Raw genomic sequence first — 17,789 nt, 5'->3', positions numbered from 1 at the left:
TTACATTCTTGAGTATGTCTACATGTAGATACTTTTTTGTCTTTCACTCAGATATTCCTTTCACTTTTAACAGAAAAAGATTTTGAAAAAGAACCCAGTACTTTCACTTAATTCCTTCGATTTCTCAAAAATTGTGCATAATTAAATAGTTAAGATGTAAATAAAGTAAATCAGAGTGGTTTGTTGTGAAATGCTCTGGTCTAGAGAAACTTAGCGTCAGAATTGTTCACAGTGGTGGTGATAGGAACCAGACGTCTGAAGAGATTAATGTCTCTAAAAGCACCTTCACAATGTCACTAAATTATATGGTAATGAATACGCTGCCTGATGTCTGAGACAGTGTTTCACAATAGTTTCATAATAATGTTTTGGCCTAAAATGTCTTGTTAATCCATTTATTTTAATCCATTCATGGCGGAGGGGTACATGTTGGGCATTGTGAGGCAAAATAGTCAAAAAAAATGTTTATTTTTCCAGATTTTATATTTGATGTTATTTTGGATAGTAAGTAAATTGGCTATATTTGTTTGTCGGCATCAGGACTCCCGGTTCCTATCACCGCCACTGTAAAGAAATCTAAGCTGGTAAATTTCTCTACAACGAACCATTTTACATCAAACCACTCTGAATGACTTTGTATACACCTCAATGACTAAATTATTCAGGAATGTTGAAAATTTTGTGTAATTCACCTTTAAGTAGTCCTTATTTTCTCTGTACTTTTTCCACTACAGGTACTGTATCATAGGATGTAGGCCCTCTACCGCGGTGAAGCTTCCCTCAATTTGAAAAAGAAATCCTTATTCACAATAAAAACAAGACGAATTCGTGTCTTTTCAACGGATTAACTCATATAATTGAAGAATAGTTACACATCGAAGAAATAGCGCCTTATTTCAGGTGTCAAATCGTGGCGAAAGTTCGACTCCATAACTACCTCAGACCGACTGGAGAGGGCAGGATTCTGAGGAGAACTCAACTTCCTGGAGCTACAGCAGTGACTGCGCCGGAGGAAAGGAAAAAAAAAATATATATATATATATACACGTAAAATAAAAACAACAAAAGTAGTCAATGGAGGAGACAACTTAAAAGTTATCGCCACCTCATGTAATGGGTCGAAGGCATCGGCCTCGTGAAACGGACACCTAACGTAGGTTATATCGCGGGGAAATGTTCAGAAATTCCGAGGCGGGTGTGAGGAGCCTGTGCGCCGATGTGGAGTGAGCGGTGTGCGGCCGAGAGCTGCTCCTCCCTCCGCTGTACGGTCCGGCAGCAAGCGGCGTAGCTTAGCTTAGCCTAGCCTAGCTTAGTTTAGCCACGGAACGCAGTATCACTTTTTTGTCACTTTAGCTCATGTTTTTATGGTTTGGTGTAATCCGAACAAATCCTCTGCATTACCTTCCAGCCAAATTAGGACATGTAATGTTTTTATTGCCTTCGCACTTTTATTTTCGGAGCTCTCTCTGTCTTTTCTCTGTCTCTCTGGCTAAGTTCAGAGCTAAGTCAGCGCGTTAGCCGGCGACTGCTAGCCAAGTTTTTAAAGTGGTCAGATTTCTGCAAAATTCACTGTGTAATGCGGGGCTTGTTGAGAGTATCAGTCTCCCGGCTGCTGCTTATATAGCAGAGGTCATTGACTTGACCTGCTGAATGTGTTTAGCCTCCAAAATCGTCATTCTTTGTTCGCGTTGTTTTTAATGGTCGCTGTTAGCCGGGTAGCTGGCTAGCAATGTCTGTCCCCTCCGCCGACATGCTTGAGACACCACCTGGATATCCCTTTGAAGAGATTGATTATGCAGATATTGAGGTGGAAGAGGTAAGAAAATGTGTCACGGCGTTGTCTTTTCATTATTTGTCGTGCTTGAGGTTGACATTCCTGTGCAAAGTCAGTGAAAACAGACCGTTTGTCACAGTTGGTCAGATGTCTTATCTGGCTAGCTACCTGGAAACCAGTCCAGTGTCACTGTTTATAGTCTGTCGTGCTGTTTTTAGGATTCTGCATGCAGAACGCCAGCTACGCTCTCACAACAACGGTTCTTCTAAGGTTCTTGAGTAAAAGGAAAGGTCCTATTTAGAGCCATGTAGATCCATTTCGTCCTTAAATGGTTCTTGGCATGGTGAAATGGTTCTCCACAATGATTGAGAACGTGCTGCATTTGGTTCTATATAGAACCTTTTTGAAAAAGGTGCTATGCAACACCAAAGGGGTTCTTCTATGGCCACGATTTCAAGCTTGCAACCCTAGAAGAAGCTGTTTTGGTGTTATATGGAACCATTATAAAGCAGATTCTATGTAGAACCATATACAACATATTCTCCATCAGTCTGAAGAACAATTTCACAATTCAAAGGACTGTTTAAGTATAGAATGATTCTTCAGATGCATGGAGAATGTGTTATATGTGGTTCTACATAGAATGTGTTTTATAATGGTTCTATATAACACCAAAGCAGGTTCTTCTGTTGTTACAAGCTTGAAATGATCATAGAAGAGGCTGTTTTGGTGTTATAAAGAACCATCATAAAACAGATTCCATGTAGGACCCTATACAACACATTCTCCATCAGTCAGAAGAACCATATCCCTATACAGTTTGCTTGTAACAACAGAAGAACCTGCATGATGTGGTTCTGTATAGAACTCGTGGTTCTATACAAGAGCATAGCTGATGTCTGAATTATGTTTGTAAACTGCTCTTTTTGTCTTTTTTTTCTAAATTTTTGCTCTTGAGTCTATTTTACATCTTGATCATGAATGTACTCAGTTCAGTACACTGTTCAGTAAACCTGAATGGCTGCTTCAATATATTTGTCTCATTTTCAGGTGGTGGGCAGAGGAGCTTTTGGTGTCGTCTGTAAGGCCAAATGGAAAGGCAAAGATGTGGCCATCAAAACAATAGAGAGTGAATCTGAAAGAACTGCCTTTATAGTCGAGGTATCCTCAGGTCATTTTACAGGAGGCTAGATTTGCATGTAATTTTAGAGATGACCTATCTGTATCAATGGGTGTTGGTATTGGGATGATGTCAGCAGTAGATACTAGAATCGGATATTACTTAGTAGGCTTAGTAAATTTTAAAGTAAAAAAAAAAAATGGCTTGGTATCAGAAGGTACTAGAGTTGGGCAGTATGACAATGTTCATGGTTATTGTGGTAAATTACAAGTTATGTCACAATTTGCTTTTCTGCGCAAGTGTCAGTGCTCAAAAACACTTCTCAGCTGATCATGTTTATCATGTTAAATTGGATTTAATGCAGCTCAATGAGTGAAATGTTGATATCAGAAAAAATAGTGTGACATATTGTGTCCCAGGAAAAAAAAATATCCTGAAGTGTCATGATATTACATTTTGCCATATCACCCACCTCCTAGCACCTCTTAGATACTCAGGTTTTCAGTATCTTTTTTGGAAAAAAGAGTGGCATCACATCATCTCTGTCTAATTCCTGGTAGAAACACAGTCTTGCTTTTTTTTCATATAGCTTTTTAGCTTTCTTCTTATTTAAGCCTGCCTTGATTGTTGTTGAGATTGGACAGGGTCAATTAAAGTACATTGGTAATGGGCATACAGTAGACCAGATACTTGTCTTGCACAGTGCCCTGTAGTCCACCTACACTATACTTTGTCATTAGCTAGTAATGTGTCTCAGCTGCAACGAAAACACAAAACTGACTCTTTTCTCAGTTTGATTCACACTGCACCTCTTTCTTCTTCTTATGCAGCTTCGTCAGTTGTCCCGTGTAAATCATCCCAACATTGTGAAGTTGTACGGCTCCTGTGACAATCCTGTAAGTCTCTCAAAGCAAATCTTTGCATTTCAGCATCATCTAGTCATGTATCTGAATCAACATTCTGCATTTCCACACAAGCCACTAATTCTGTGAATATTGTGGCCAAGACTAAGAATTTGTAGCCAGGATAATGAAACCTATTTATTGTATGTGCATTCTATTTACAATTAACAATCAAGCTTCAGTACAAGAAAAAAACAGTGTTGTTGCTTTGAAGAAGGGAATATGCATTAAAAACCTTACATTAATAAGAAAATTGCTGTTGTGGTGGTCCCCCATGCTAAACTAGTCTGCCTGGACATTCTAAGTTTAGGTTCATTTATCAGGTGTTGTTTAGCTACCGCAGTGATATCCTTTTGGTGTAATCCCAGCTTATTTTTAACATCTTATTGATTTAAGGCCTTACTTTATAAAGTGATAAAAAATGATCAGGAAATCAGTTTTGTACTGAATTGTCATGCTAATCCAGATGCTTTATGAAGTTACCACATACCTGTAACTTACCTGAACATGTGGAACTTGACCTAATCAGACAACGACTAAAAGCACATGAAATATGATCATTATACCCCATGTGCTAATCATGACTGTACTGGAATAAAGGGACACTACAGGCCAAAGGAAGAATGCAAGCATTGATTTGTTTGTTGTAAACATGCAAACTTGCATCCTACAGCAGTGCTGCAATAAGCACTAGCTGGCTAAAGCAGAAGAATCCAGGTAGCTAACATTACTGCCAGGAAGCTGAATATCCCATCTGTGTTTATTAGCCTGTAGTGAGATTACCAATGGTTATTTGATGTATTTGCATAATGCATGCTGGGTATTGTAGTGGTTACAATACCCATGGTATTGCATACCATGATCAGTACATACCTTATGGTAGTTTAAGGGTTTAGATATTGTTCAATTGATGTCTTTTTTTCCTCACTATTTCTTTCCTTCCCTGTAGGTATGTCTGGTAATGGAATATGCAGAAGGGGGCTCTCTATACAATGGTAAGTTGAATTTTGATAATCGAACTACTCTTTGATTTGGGATGTAAAGTCATCTAAAATCTACCTCTGTTAAAGATGAGCTAGTATAAATGGCACAGAGACCTTAAACAAATACCTTGAGTGTGTGAAGTTATCAGATGATTGTGAGCTGAAAGCTAGATTACTGCGCTGTGCCGTTAGTGCACAATGTGCAGTGTTGCAGTAGCCTAGCTTTCAGCTCACAATCATTTCCCTGCACTCTTTTGCAAGTTATATTACTGATCAGCAAAACTGGAAATCTCATTTAGCAGCGCTTTGCTTTCCCCAAAGCATCATAGTACAAAGACTGGCACAAGGTTGTGAATCCCTGTCTCCAATGATTCAGTATTTCGTTCTCAGGACTGTGGTCCTTAATTTTGGAAAATGCTAGTAAAGCAGTTTAGTAATAATGAAGATTGCTCACAAGGGCACATGATAGTTAATAAATGACTAAGATATCAGTGCCTCCAGTTTTAAATTAGGCATGTCCCTATCGAGTATTTTTGCATTCAGTTCTCATCCAAGTCATTATATATTTATTGTTTGCGGACACCAAGTACAGTTAAATAGTAAAACCGTTCCAATTTGGGTAAGGCATGCTAGGCTGCCAGTTACTTTAATCACCTCATTTTCTGTTTGTGATTAGTGTGGCACACTCTGAAGTGATACCTTTTGTATTTTGGGACTACTTATTAAATAACCTTTTGGTATTTTGAATATAATACTTTAACGTAGCCTTTCAGAGTGGTTTGAGATAAAATGGTTTATTCTAGAAGAACTTACTGACTTGGATTTCTTCACAGTGATGGTAGTGGGAACCAAGAATTACAATATCAGCTACGCAAATATAGCCATTTCATTTACGGTCTAAAATGACCAGTTAACCTGAGAATATTTCTTTGTCTTTTTTATATGTAATGTTGATGTAAATCTGAAACAAAAAGAAAGTTTTCTTGGGATAATTTTATTGTACAATGCCCTGTGTGTACATCTCCGCCATGAATAGTATTTAAAAATGTTTTAAGCTAAAATTTTATCTCAGTCATCATAAAGCAGCGTCTCAAGCTGCTTTCACACTGAACGCGGTAAAATCACAGCTGCACTGTCAAACACATTGTTTTTAATGGGATGTGTCATATGAAGTTCAAATGTTTTCAACTTTTGTGCAGTGCACTTCAGCAAAGTCTCAGCGCAGTCAGTAGGAGAGCAATAGGCGTGTTTGGCATTTTCTTTTACTACCTAAAAGTCTAACGCCACTCGGTTTTGCACCCATCCTGTGAACTCTGTTCATACTACAGGTGGTGTGAAAGCAGCTCGCCACCAACATGAGCAGCGAGCGCAGCGCATACAGGGTTCAGTGTGAATGCAGCTTCAGGCATCAAGCGGTGTACTCGTAACCATTTCATGTGAAATTTCTATGAGGGAGCTTTTATAGGCATTAAACTCTATGGACATCTGGTTCCTGTCACTGTTTTGTGAACACTGACTTGTTAGGTTTTTTTAGAACAGAGAATTTTACATCAAATCACTGTGAATAGCTGAATGACATCCTAGCTATTTAATTACACTGGATTTTTGAAAAATCTGTGAAATTTCCCGTTCAGATAGTCCAAGCAGATTGTACCATCATAGAACATTTATTTTTTAAAAGCAGCATTTAAGAATTTATTCCAGCACAGTTGTATTGAGGTGCCATTATTGAGCAACCGTTCTGCACCTCAATCTGTTTATCTGAAAACTTTGGTACTCTTACATTCTGCTGGTTTGGTGTGTTTGTGTGCATGAGTACCACACTAATGCTAGTACTGTGCAACTGTAAAAACTGAAGCACTTGTATGCATGTCAAGATGATCCTAAAATGACATTAGCATGATGTTATAATGAATTCATGGTCAAGAATGCTTTATATTTCAGAAGCGGTGAACAAATATTCAGGCAGATGAGTTGACAAAAATGATTCTAAATAGGTCTACAACCAGTTGTCAAAATCAAAGACTTTAGAAAAAGGATTTTAATGGGAATGAAAATGAGAAATGGTGATTAAACACTGCTGGGTGCCTTTGCTCTATCTGTGCTGGTCATTGCAGATGTCTTCTAACATTTGGAGCAGCAACAAATGAAAATGTCAGCCGTGTGGGACTGTCTCACAGTTTCTGTGAGGGACACTGGATTAGTCGATTGTAATCACTGTTCATTCTAAGTGTTAAGATGGAGGAGAACACTCAAGAACTTCTCCGCTACAGGTTTAATTTCATGCAGAGTAGAGCAAAACAACAGAAGCACAAAGGAAAGTCCCTGCTTGCACATTGGTACCATCTGTAGCCACAATTTCTGAAATTAAATTCACAAACAACAGAGCCAAAGCACAAAGAATAACTAAAAATAACTAAATTCATTGCCATGGATGTGCAAGCGGCATTTAATTTTGTAGTAGTAATTTTATTTTATGTAAACTTTTTCCGCCTGATTTGTTAAGGATGCACCAGTGTTGCCAGAGATAGTCAAAAAATAGCTCTGTCTGTCTCAAAGTGTCTAGTCTTATTCACAAAGGGCCAGTGTGGCTGCAGCTTTTTATTCCAACAAGACAGATGCACACCTGATTGATTGAAGGCTGAGGCCAGGTGATAGACACATGGAATCAGACGTGGAACAAAAAGTTGCAGCCTCACTGGTCCTTCGTAGATAAGATCGGACACCCTGGTGTAAAGCAAAGAAAAATGATGACGAGTGATTCCAAACTGTCATGCTTTGATGTTTATGACGGTCCTCTCTCTTTCAGTGTTGCATGGTGCGGAGCCCCTCCCCCACTACACAGCATCCCACGCCATGAGCTGGTGCCTGCAGTGTGCACAGGGCGTCTCCTATCTCCACGGCATGAAACCAAAGGCTCTCATCCACAGGGACCTCAAGCCACCCAAGTACGCACTTCATTGTCTCCTTCCATCTGTCACATACTCACTTCTTGCCACTGCTAACACTCTTTTACAAGACTAAGTATGCCCTTCACTGTCCTTCTCTTCGGTGCATATTCAAGCCCACGGTCACTTAGACCTCTCCTGCTATCCAAGAATGCACTTCCATCCCAGAGTCTGTCTGTATTAACTTCCTTTTCATCTTTTTTGCTTTGTCATTTATTTTCACTACTTTATTCTCATTCAGTACATCAGTGGAGTGTGTCTTATCTGTCACAGTGTCTGCAATGTAAATAACACACACACCATTGTTCTTATTTCGAAGGTATCTGGCTAACCGTCTGCTGTCTGTTTGAAATGCGCACTCGTTTCTCTCTTTCTGAAATGCATATTTATATTGATATGCAGTGGACTTTTCAGTGCAAATGACTTGCCTGTGTGCCACTAGTGGTTTTGAGAGTGGGAAGAAAAGTGATCGCTGCGAAAGTTTCAGCTGAGGCCAGGTAGTACTGACTGAAAACTCTGGCATGGTTTTTAAGGATTTAAGTTATACTTACAATGATATGCACAGTGGAGTGGGGAAAACAGTGTATAAGAGGACCCATTTCACAAACATAGGGTTCCATTCCTGAGACAGCTGCCCAACTAGTTACTGCCTTCATAGGCACCCATCTCTCTGGGCAGCATTTTAACCCAAAAGGAACCTTAGTAGGCATCATATTTGGGACAGTCCTTCAGGACCATCGTTACTGTGCTGTACGCCATGACATCTGCTTACTTGCGGCCGCTAATTAGCTTGCTCACCTCCAACTGGTGGATTACCTGAAGGTATTAGGACAGATGCTGAATATGCAGCCCCTATTTTCCTTGCATTGCCACTGGAAATGTGTTGTCGTGTCTGCCGTTATATACGTCACTGGGCGCCCCAGTATTACAAATAATCGTGACTACTAGCTTATGAAACAAGTTTAGTTCACCCACTGTCCTCCTCCACCTTGAGGAACCTGCGTTTCTAACACACAAATCATAAAACTGCTTATAATTTTGTACAAAATGCACCCAGGAAAAAAAAAGAGTCACACAGAGTTAATTAAGCTGGCTAATATGCCTTTACATCTGATGTATGTGTTCCTAGTCTGGGATAGGCTCCAGCACCCCCTGCGACCCAGAGGGAGAAGCGGCTTAGAAGATGTGTAATCACATTACGCTGATGTGACTGTAATAAACATAGCAATGCAAGACAAACAGAGCAGGCAAAAACAAGCATTTGCTATGTTTATTCAGAAAAACATTTTATTTCAGAGCTTTTACATCGTCCAGTACAGCATTTTGTATTATTTGGGTCTGTAGCGTTGGTTCCTACCGTACTTTTCCCCCCATGTACACTGGAAAAAGTGAGCTGCTGACAGCCATTCAGTTCAGTTTTTTCCCCATAACAATCCCTCCTCAGCCCCTTCGTCAGGACCTGTCAGCTTTTATGTCAATGTTCATCTATTTATTCCCTGAGGACAGAAGAAAACTAAACTAGCAGCAGCATCTTAGAGTATAGAACAAATTGATGAACTATTTAAGACTAATAAACAGTGAACAACCAGTATTTTAAACTGGGCTGTCTGTTGTACTGAAGGGCCAGCAAGTTCAGTTAACTAACATTAGCTTCATCTAATGAGTTACAAACGCAGCCTGTCAGGACTGCCTAAATTCAACCACATGAACCATTTTTAGTGAACACAAAAATGTTGAATATGTTACACAGATATGGCAGTTAATTAAAATGCCTGCTCCGTCCGCCATGTTTTTTAGACTGAAGCATTGGAACTGTCGGCTGCTGAAGTGTTATGGGGTTGCCTTCGCCATGAAGGATACATGTGATGCTGCCTTCAAATTTGATCAAAATAAGCCACCTTAGAAGACCACTAAATTATACTTTTCTGAATGGGACAGACTTTGTCTGAGGATCACACAAATTAGTTCTTTAGAATTGAAACTTCACCAAAAAATTTCACTGATTACGCTGAAACTCCTCAAAAACTCTACTACCCCACAGAAAGCAAGACACAGCTAACAACATGACTTCATGCAACTTGAGTGTTATATTTCAGGGTAGATTTTTTCACCAGATTAGATTTTTTTTTCACTGATAACTGATTCAGCATTTTCTGCTGATATTGGCCCAGTACCAATACCCATCAACGCTGATATGTCATTTTTAGTTCTTGCAGTAAATTGTCACAGTACACTTCAGTATGTTATAGAAACTGTCTGCACTACTAGAACAACAAAGTTGTTGCTATCGGAACAAAACCTTCAAAAAGGTTAATTTTACAGGAGAATGTAAAAACATTCTTAACTTTTAATGGAAGTAAAGGAGAACGTTTTTATTCCAAGTCGTTTGGAACCATTTCAATTGCTCCATTCATCATGGAATTTTGACACAATGCAGAGGGCAGCTGGCGATCCCAAATTATGGAGAAAAAAAAAGTTAAACACTTATGGAGAGCCTGTACTGTAGTGGTGTACATAAACTGCATAGTAACATCTGACTGAGTGGATTTCAGGATGTTATTCATTTATTTTTATCATTAGAATTTTCTTTTGTCCTGTTTCAACTTAAATTATTTACTTTTGCGCACACTGCATTGAAACATTCCAGAAGGCATGCAAATCTGAAAAAAGCCTCAGTATCTTGATACATATCAAGTAACATGACACTGCCTTTAGGTGTCAAGATGTTACAGGGTTAAATATTAACGAGTGCCTGATTGCCCAGAGCAAGGAAAATACAGGCAGGTCTGACAGGTGTGACTTAAATCACTTGCCCGGTGGATGATTTTGACATGTATAACTTTTGTTTTGGCTTTTTTGTGGAAAAAAAAATCCTTTCAGTGAACAGCATACTTGATATTATCTTCATTCACTTTCATATACAAACACCACAGTGGTGTAATTCAGATTTGTGTCAAGTTAAATCAAACCAGTCGCTTTTGTTGGTTTATAATCATTTGGTAGTTAGAAATGTGGGGAAAAAAAGCAGGAGTATGCAACACAGTGAGTGAAAAACAGTATTCCCTGATGGAAAAATCTGTTTCCTTGGATCAGTATCACAATGTGATATTTAAAAGAAAGGATAGCTTATTTCATGTGACGATAAAGATATTTATTGCCTGGTCCTAAAGTTGACCCCTACCTGGCTGCTATCTCTGAACCTGTAGTCCAGATGAGATGTAGCCGTATGTAATTTTGCTGTTGGTGTCTGGCAACGCCGGCTGTGTTGTCTGGTTGCAGCTGGTTATTTATGGGGCTGCGATCGGAAAAGCCTCTGGCAGCAGTGCGACCAACCAGCTGCTTCCCCTCCTGCAGTGAGCCAGAGGGTCAGGAAACAACTGGGTCACAGCCAAACAACTAGAGCTGGGTGATGTATCACATATACCGATATGCCGTGATACTTGAACAATGTGATGTAAAACAGTTTTAGTGATGTATTTGATGTATAATGAGCACTGAGACCGTTATAAATGTCCATGTCCACCTCAAGTTGAGTTCACTGTGTTTCGCTGTGTTTCAAATGCGAGGCATTTTGGACGTTCATTTTATTTTAACTTTATTCTTGATATTATACAGCTTTCTCAGTCATTATAGAGTAATCTGCTGATCTGTTTGTTATTCAGAACACATCTAACCTTTCTTAGATGTTTTATAGCTTCTCACCAATGAGTTAAAACAAAGCTGAAACCAACAAAATTGGTTTCATATTTATGAAAACTGTGATTCCAAACTCTTGAATAGTGATTCCAAATGTTCGACTGGTAGCGTAACTTTAATGTATGCCATTTACTGGGTGCACTGTTCAAAATCCAGAAATTTAAAATAAATTAAACAAATAGTAAGTTTCCCCTCTGTAAATGTGCCTTCTGCCTGGTTAATGTTTAAAACACAATACACTATGTCAACTTTGTAGGACTTTTTTTAGCATATAATCATAACACTCGAAGTATTGGTTCATTAGATTCATTAATATTAACTGCAATGTCATTTAATACTTGATACAGTCACTAAACTATTATGATATTGAATATCATGATATTACTTCAACATAGTAGACAAATCAGCCTCTCTTTGATAACACACTGCTATTTATTTTTTATTTATTTTTTGGTCTTTAATGTGAGTGATTACACTGGCCTACGGTTATTGTTCAAATATCATCAGCACCTTCTGTTTTTCCTGATCATTACTGCTTGTTTTGGCTTAGAAAGAAATGTTTTTCCTCTGTTAGTACCTCTGCTTGTAGACTTAAATTTGGGCACCAGGAAGCTGCCACTAGTTCTTTACTTGTGGAGTTGACTTAGTTTCCTTTGGTATTTCAACTTATTTTTTCATGCGTTTCTGTTCTTGAGCATCAAGTGGAGTTCAAGATGGATTGGTGTTCTATTGTTGCTTGCCTGCTGCTTCCGAGCCCATTTAAGTGCACTTTAAGAAGTTTGGTTCAAAAAGAACTTTTTTAACGGTCAGCAGTTCTGTACTTGTGCAGTTGATTCTGCTTGTCTTTCCATTGATACTTTGGCTCGTTCTGGTATGCATTCCTGTTTCTTAGCCCTTAGACGCTGGACACTTTTCTGCAACTGATCGTCTTGTTTTCCAGGCTTTGAATGATGTTCATTTGCCTCCCACAAGCAGCTGTTTACAGCATGTTCTTGCTCCAGTCACATATAAAAGCCATAACAAAAGTGCACTGTAATTTGACCAATCATAAATGAAAGCTTGTGGTCACTCAATAATATGTTGACTTATAAGCTGTTATTCATTGTCAGCCACATTAGCATTTTTGGTTGAACTGTTTGTTTAGTTGCAAACGTCTGTCTGATTGGCGTGGTTTTGTTCTCTGCACAGTCTGCTGCTGGTCGCCGGAGGCACCGTTCTGAAGATCTGTGACTTTGGAACCGCGTGTGACATCCAGACACACATGACCAACAACAAAGGCAGTGCAGCCTGGATGGCTCCGGAGGTTTTCGAAGGCAAGTATGAGGAGAGTGGCAAGCAGCTAAGGGATAAGTTGCCGCAAAGCATTGCAGCACAGATCCTAATGTGGTAGAGCTAGAATTACTTCCAACATAATATCCAGTCTCTGATACTAACAAAGTGTGTGTTGGTTTTTTCGCCGTTTACTATTTGTCCAAGACAGAAATTTAAATGCATTTTGTGAGCAACAAACATATGGGTCATGGTATGAACGAAAAAAATGTAACCTCAAAAATCCTTTCATTCATTACAAAATATTAAACCTGTGCTTTATTTTAAGCGTTTACCCTCTTGTATGTGTAATATGTTTCAGACTAAATAGCTTTCACCATTCTATGATTTTATGTTGTATGTGTTGAGCTGCCCCTCGTTGGTATTTCTAAAAGACCCTTATACTCGTTCTCACCCTTAAAAGCAAGAATATTTATGATTAATAATTAAGCATGTTTATTTCTTTTTGTGTGTTGCTATCATAGGATGTGCGATTGTAGCCTCACAGCTTTTATGAGTCGCTTCTATCAATTGTATAAAGTAGGGGTCTTCAGCCTGTGGGCCATGGTGATATTACTAGGGAGCTGTTGGCTGTTGTTTTTTTATTGTATCATAAAACTTAATTACAATAAATAGACACTTAACTATGTTTCCTCTAGGATTTTTTAGCAGCAGTTGTAGGCCAGCATCGCCCCCATTCCCCCCACTCAGATAAACAGTTCTGTTTTGACCCACTTTATACATATTTTAGACCACCACTGTCTGCAAAATTCCACAAATTGGGAAACTGAACTTAATAACATTGCAAAATAAGGTCGACCGAACCTCCTTGTGGTGTACTAAGTTAGCCAGTTCACTAACTGCAGCTTGCTAAAACTGTCTGAAGAGTCCGCTCCACTGACGGCCATTTCGTTCGGCGCTTCGGCATAACTCTGCCCTGACTGTAACCATCCATGTCCTGTAACCATCGTTTCAAATTAAGAGCCCTTTGCGGAGTTTTGTAATTGCAGTTTCGTTACATTTTCTGAAATTCTGAAGCAGTGGCGCCGATAACATATATTTATATGTATTTGTAGCCAGCGGGAACACTGCTTAACTGAACCAACAATTTAAAATACTAACTATGACATGTTATTGTTGTGCTAATTATTTTTAAAAATAAAGCATTTAGTAGGCCACAAAAGCTTTTGTGCTCAGTTGTATGCGCTGCAAGTTGCAAAAGGTTGGGAACCCTGCTATGGAGTAATATCTAGATGCTTTAATGAATTAAAATGATCAGTTTATGTATCACCATCGCGGTTTTACTTGTAGTTGTTTTTTTTCTTTGTATCGAGGTATTTTATTTGGCTAGTTTGCTTTGCTTTGCTTTTGATCATGGAAAGCAGCACTGAGGGCGACAAACAGGCCGAAGGGCTGGATTGTGCTCAGTCATGCAGCTCTCTGTCTGAAGCCTAAAGGGTCGCTGGCTAAAGTTAGCTTCACCCCCGCACCAGACTCTGCCTGAGAGTGCCCATGACGGCAGTGTTCCCCTCATCTGCTTCCAAAACTATACACAACAAAAACAGATTTGAGGCTCTGAGCCCCCCCTGTTTTGGTGTTGTCCACACCAGAGCCTAGTGGTACTTGGATAAGTACATGTATAGTCACATATTTGAGATGATTCGTCAAACTGCTCCTGTGTCCATGGTATACCAGCCTCCTGTTGCACATTTGCAGTGATAAGTTATTGTTCTCACGGTTTCTCGGGCATCTTTGCTCTTTTAGCTTAAGAAGGAACCCTGACTGTTGAGACATGTAAGTTGAAACATATAACTCAATATAGTATAAATGTCCAGTACTGTTAAAATATGTAAGCAGAATGTTAGGAATGTACATACATGCCTCTTGATTAAGTACTCTTTCTTGTATCTGTACTCTTTGCTCGTTTTATCAGGTCCTCTTACCATATAGGAGCACTTTGTAGTTTAACGATTACAGACTGTAGTTTATCTGTTTCTCTGCATACTTTATTAGCCCCCTTTCACCCTGTTCTTCAGTGGTCAGAACAGTGGTCGGTGGATCATTCTCAGCACTGCAGTGACACTGACATGGTGGTGGTCTGTTAGTGTGTGATGTGCTGATCAGTTTTTAAACACCTCAGTGTCGCTGCTGGACTGGGAATAGTCTGCCAACCAGAAATATCCATCCAACAGCGTCCTGTGAACACTGATGAAGGACTACAGGATGACCAACACGAGCTACAGATGAGCTGTTGTCTCTTTACATCTACAAGGTGGACCAACAAGGGAGTGTCTAATAGAGTTGGCAGTGAGTGGACACAGTGTTTAAAAACTCCAGCAGCACTGCTGTGTCTGATCCACTCATACCAGCGCAACACACTCGAACACACCACCACCATTTTAGTGTTACTGCAGTGCTGAGAATGATCCACCACCCAAATCGTGCCTGCTCTGTGGAGGTCCAGTGGGGGTCCTGACCATTGAAGAACAGGGCTAACAAAGTATGCAGAGAAACAGATGAAGTGGAGCTGATAAAATGGACAGTGAGTGTAAAAACAAAGAGGTGTACTTATTAAAGCGGCTGGTCAGTGTATATTAGAAATTCATAGGAACACTAAACAAAATATCTTTCTTTTTTGATTTTCTTGTTTTATTTTCCATAGGACTGTTTTTGGCATATGGCGTCATCACAGAGCGACAGTGGCGACCTACTGGCAAAAAGATTTTGTTTGAAACTCGTATTATTTTTTTTTTGTAATAAACAAAACATTTCCATTTGGTTTATACCATATTTTAATATTAGTGCACTTGTGTGCTATTTTAAGGCCTACAAGTCTTAACAGTCAGGGTTTCCTGTAAATTGCTATGTGGAAAGTGTGAAAAAAGGTGATGTTTCTAAATGTTAGCTAGGGAACTGAATACCAATGCAATGATTAAACACCCACGCATTTGAATTATGCAGGCCAGCTTTACCTAAATGTATGATTTTATCTATTTCAGGAAAAGGAAAGTGAAATTAGAGATGCAAGTAGGCAGCAGTTCTTAGTCAGAAGCTTATCAGATTAGACAAAAAAAAGACACTTTTCTTTGGCCAAAAAATGACACCTCTTAAAGTAACCTGAAATCAGAATGGACATTTTTGCCTTGTTAGTTCATATTCTTGGTCATATGAAGCACAATCCATCGAGTTATGATGCAAAACAAATAATACTCATTTTTCTGTAATCTTTGATTGAAGTGTAGTGACTTTTTCACACCTTTAGACACTGCCTAACGTTTGATTGCATCACCGTGTTTAAACGACAGGGAAAACATTGTTTTAACCAATAATATCTTAGCATGTTTTCTCTCCCCCTCCCACCATCCTGACCAATCATCAAGTGAGAACACCAGTAATCACCTCCTTTACCAACTACACATCCCTGTGAATCAGCAGACAACCTTGTTTCTTCTCATTTTACTCTCACTTTTGGTTTTCAGACCGGTTGTAAAATATTTGTTTAGGAGTTGCTGCAGTTTGTGTGAAAGTGTTAGAAAAGTGAAAGCAGCACAGACGCTAAAAGCGTTGCCGAACTAGTGCTTTGCCTTGTAAAAACAAAAAAAGACGTTAAAATCAAGCTTTCAATAAATAATGAATTGTTTCAGAAACTACAGAAAATGCAAAATGAAAATATTTTTGTTTTTTTGGTTTGTTTTCAAATGTGCAGTGTACAAAATCTCTTTTTTGTTTGCTTGTTTTTCCCTTTGGTACCTTCTTAAATACAGTAGATAAGAGTTTAATTGAAGAAACATGGAGATTTTGATCTTTTATATGGACAGAAACACTGCTTGCCATCCGTATTGCAATAATGATGCAATAACTGATGTACTTGATTTCCACAAAAAGTGCTGAGCTATGAGGGGAGTCCCTGTGAGGAGTGGGTCATTATCTTGTTTGTTAAGGGAGGAACAGAAACTGATGTGCTATTAGAACGCTCCTCATTAAACTAGAAAAGCCAACACTGTTCATTTGCTTTACTGATAAACAAATTAGCAGACGACCTCAGCGAGGCGGCGTTAAAAGCATATGTGTGATGGGCGATGTAATTGAGGGATAATAAGCAGGGTAATTAAACCTCTCCAGGGTAGCGCGAAAGGAAATTGCCTCCAGGTTTTCCCCTTCGCCTGTTCAAAAGGGGGGTTAAGCACGCGATACAGGGGATTATGCTGTGGATCATCTGAAACATGCTCAGGGAAAATAACTTTTGTCTGCCTCCTTGTTCTCGCCTTCATTTTAGTCTTTCTTTCGACTTTCTCACTGTGTTGGTGTCTCTGTCTGTGTCTGGTTTCTTGTCTTTGATGCTCTTGTCTGAACTTTTTATCATTTGTGCACTGTGCCTCTCACTCGTTCTTTGTTGCTCACTTTCTTTTGTGACTCACTGTGTTCGTGTGCACTTCGTAGGCAGTAACTACAGCGAGAAGTGTGACGTGTTCAGCTGGGGCATTATTCTTTGGGAAGTGATCACCCGCAGGAAGCCCTTTGATGAGATTGGAGGACCAGCCTTTAGGATCATGTGGGCTGTGCACCGTGGTGAGTCTCTCTCTCTCACCCTGTCTCTCTCTCTCTCACTCTGTCTCTCTCTCTCTCACTCTGTCTCTCTCTCTCTCTCTCTCTCTCACTCTGTCTCTCTCTCTCTCTCTCTCTCTCTCTCTCTCATGCACAAACAGTATTGTGTCAGGATGTGGAGGGTCATACATGTATCCCATACGTATTATTCATACAGTACTGTGTGAAAATCAAGCGATTAAGTACAAGTTGTTCATTTTGCAGCATGAGGGAAAAAATATATTTAACAGTAAAACAATTAAGCATATGTTTAACTTAAAATTATGCAGAAAAACTGAACATAACATCAGATTTGTGATTTTTTTTTTTTTTTGTATGTCCACACTTTGCCTTTACTATAGCTTCCATTATTTTTAGGAAACTTGTTTTCAGTTTTTCCACACATACAAAGTTCTTAGAAATTGGTTGCATTTTCTGCTTCTGACGATCCCAAACAAATAGGTGGGCCAGTCT

At 39.2% G+C, this 17,789-nt stretch overlaps 1 protein-coding gene across 2 annotated transcripts in view; it reads left to right on the top strand.

Annotated features, from left to right (window-relative positions):
* The first annotated feature begins 772 nt into the window (after nucleotides 1-772).
* map3k7 (mitogen-activated protein kinase kinase kinase 7) overlaps nucleotides 773-17,789 on the top strand; it is a 38,435-nt gene continuing 21,418 nt past the window's right edge. Inside the window, exons 1-7 of one of the 2 annotated variants that reach the window (XM_036581367.1) lie at nucleotides 773-1,816; nucleotides 2,825-2,935; nucleotides 3,725-3,790; nucleotides 4,746-4,791; nucleotides 7,589-7,727; nucleotides 12,612-12,736; nucleotides 17,172-17,300. In XM_036581367.1, coding sequence (XP_036437260.1) covers nucleotides 1,730-1,816; nucleotides 2,825-2,935; nucleotides 3,725-3,790; nucleotides 4,746-4,791; nucleotides 7,589-7,727; nucleotides 12,612-12,736; nucleotides 17,172-17,300 — 703 coding nt within the window. In that variant the 5' untranslated portion in view covers nucleotides 773-1,729. The remainder of the gene's footprint in view (nucleotides 1,817-2,824; nucleotides 2,936-3,724; nucleotides 3,791-4,745; nucleotides 4,792-7,588; nucleotides 7,728-12,611; nucleotides 12,737-17,171; nucleotides 17,301-17,789) is intronic. The other variant, XM_036581368.1, reaches the window with a different exon arrangement.

The sequence above is a fragment of the Colossoma macropomum genome, unplaced genomic scaffold (assembly GCF_904425465.1).
Source record: "Colossoma macropomum unplaced genomic scaffold, Colossoma_macropomum, whole genome shotgun sequence".
In the NCBI taxonomy this organism is placed as follows: Eukaryota; Metazoa; Chordata; class Actinopteri; order Characiformes; family Serrasalmidae; genus Colossoma; species Colossoma macropomum.
Note: the sequence above shows the minus strand (reverse complement) of the source record. Positions and strands in the feature narration are given on the sequence as shown.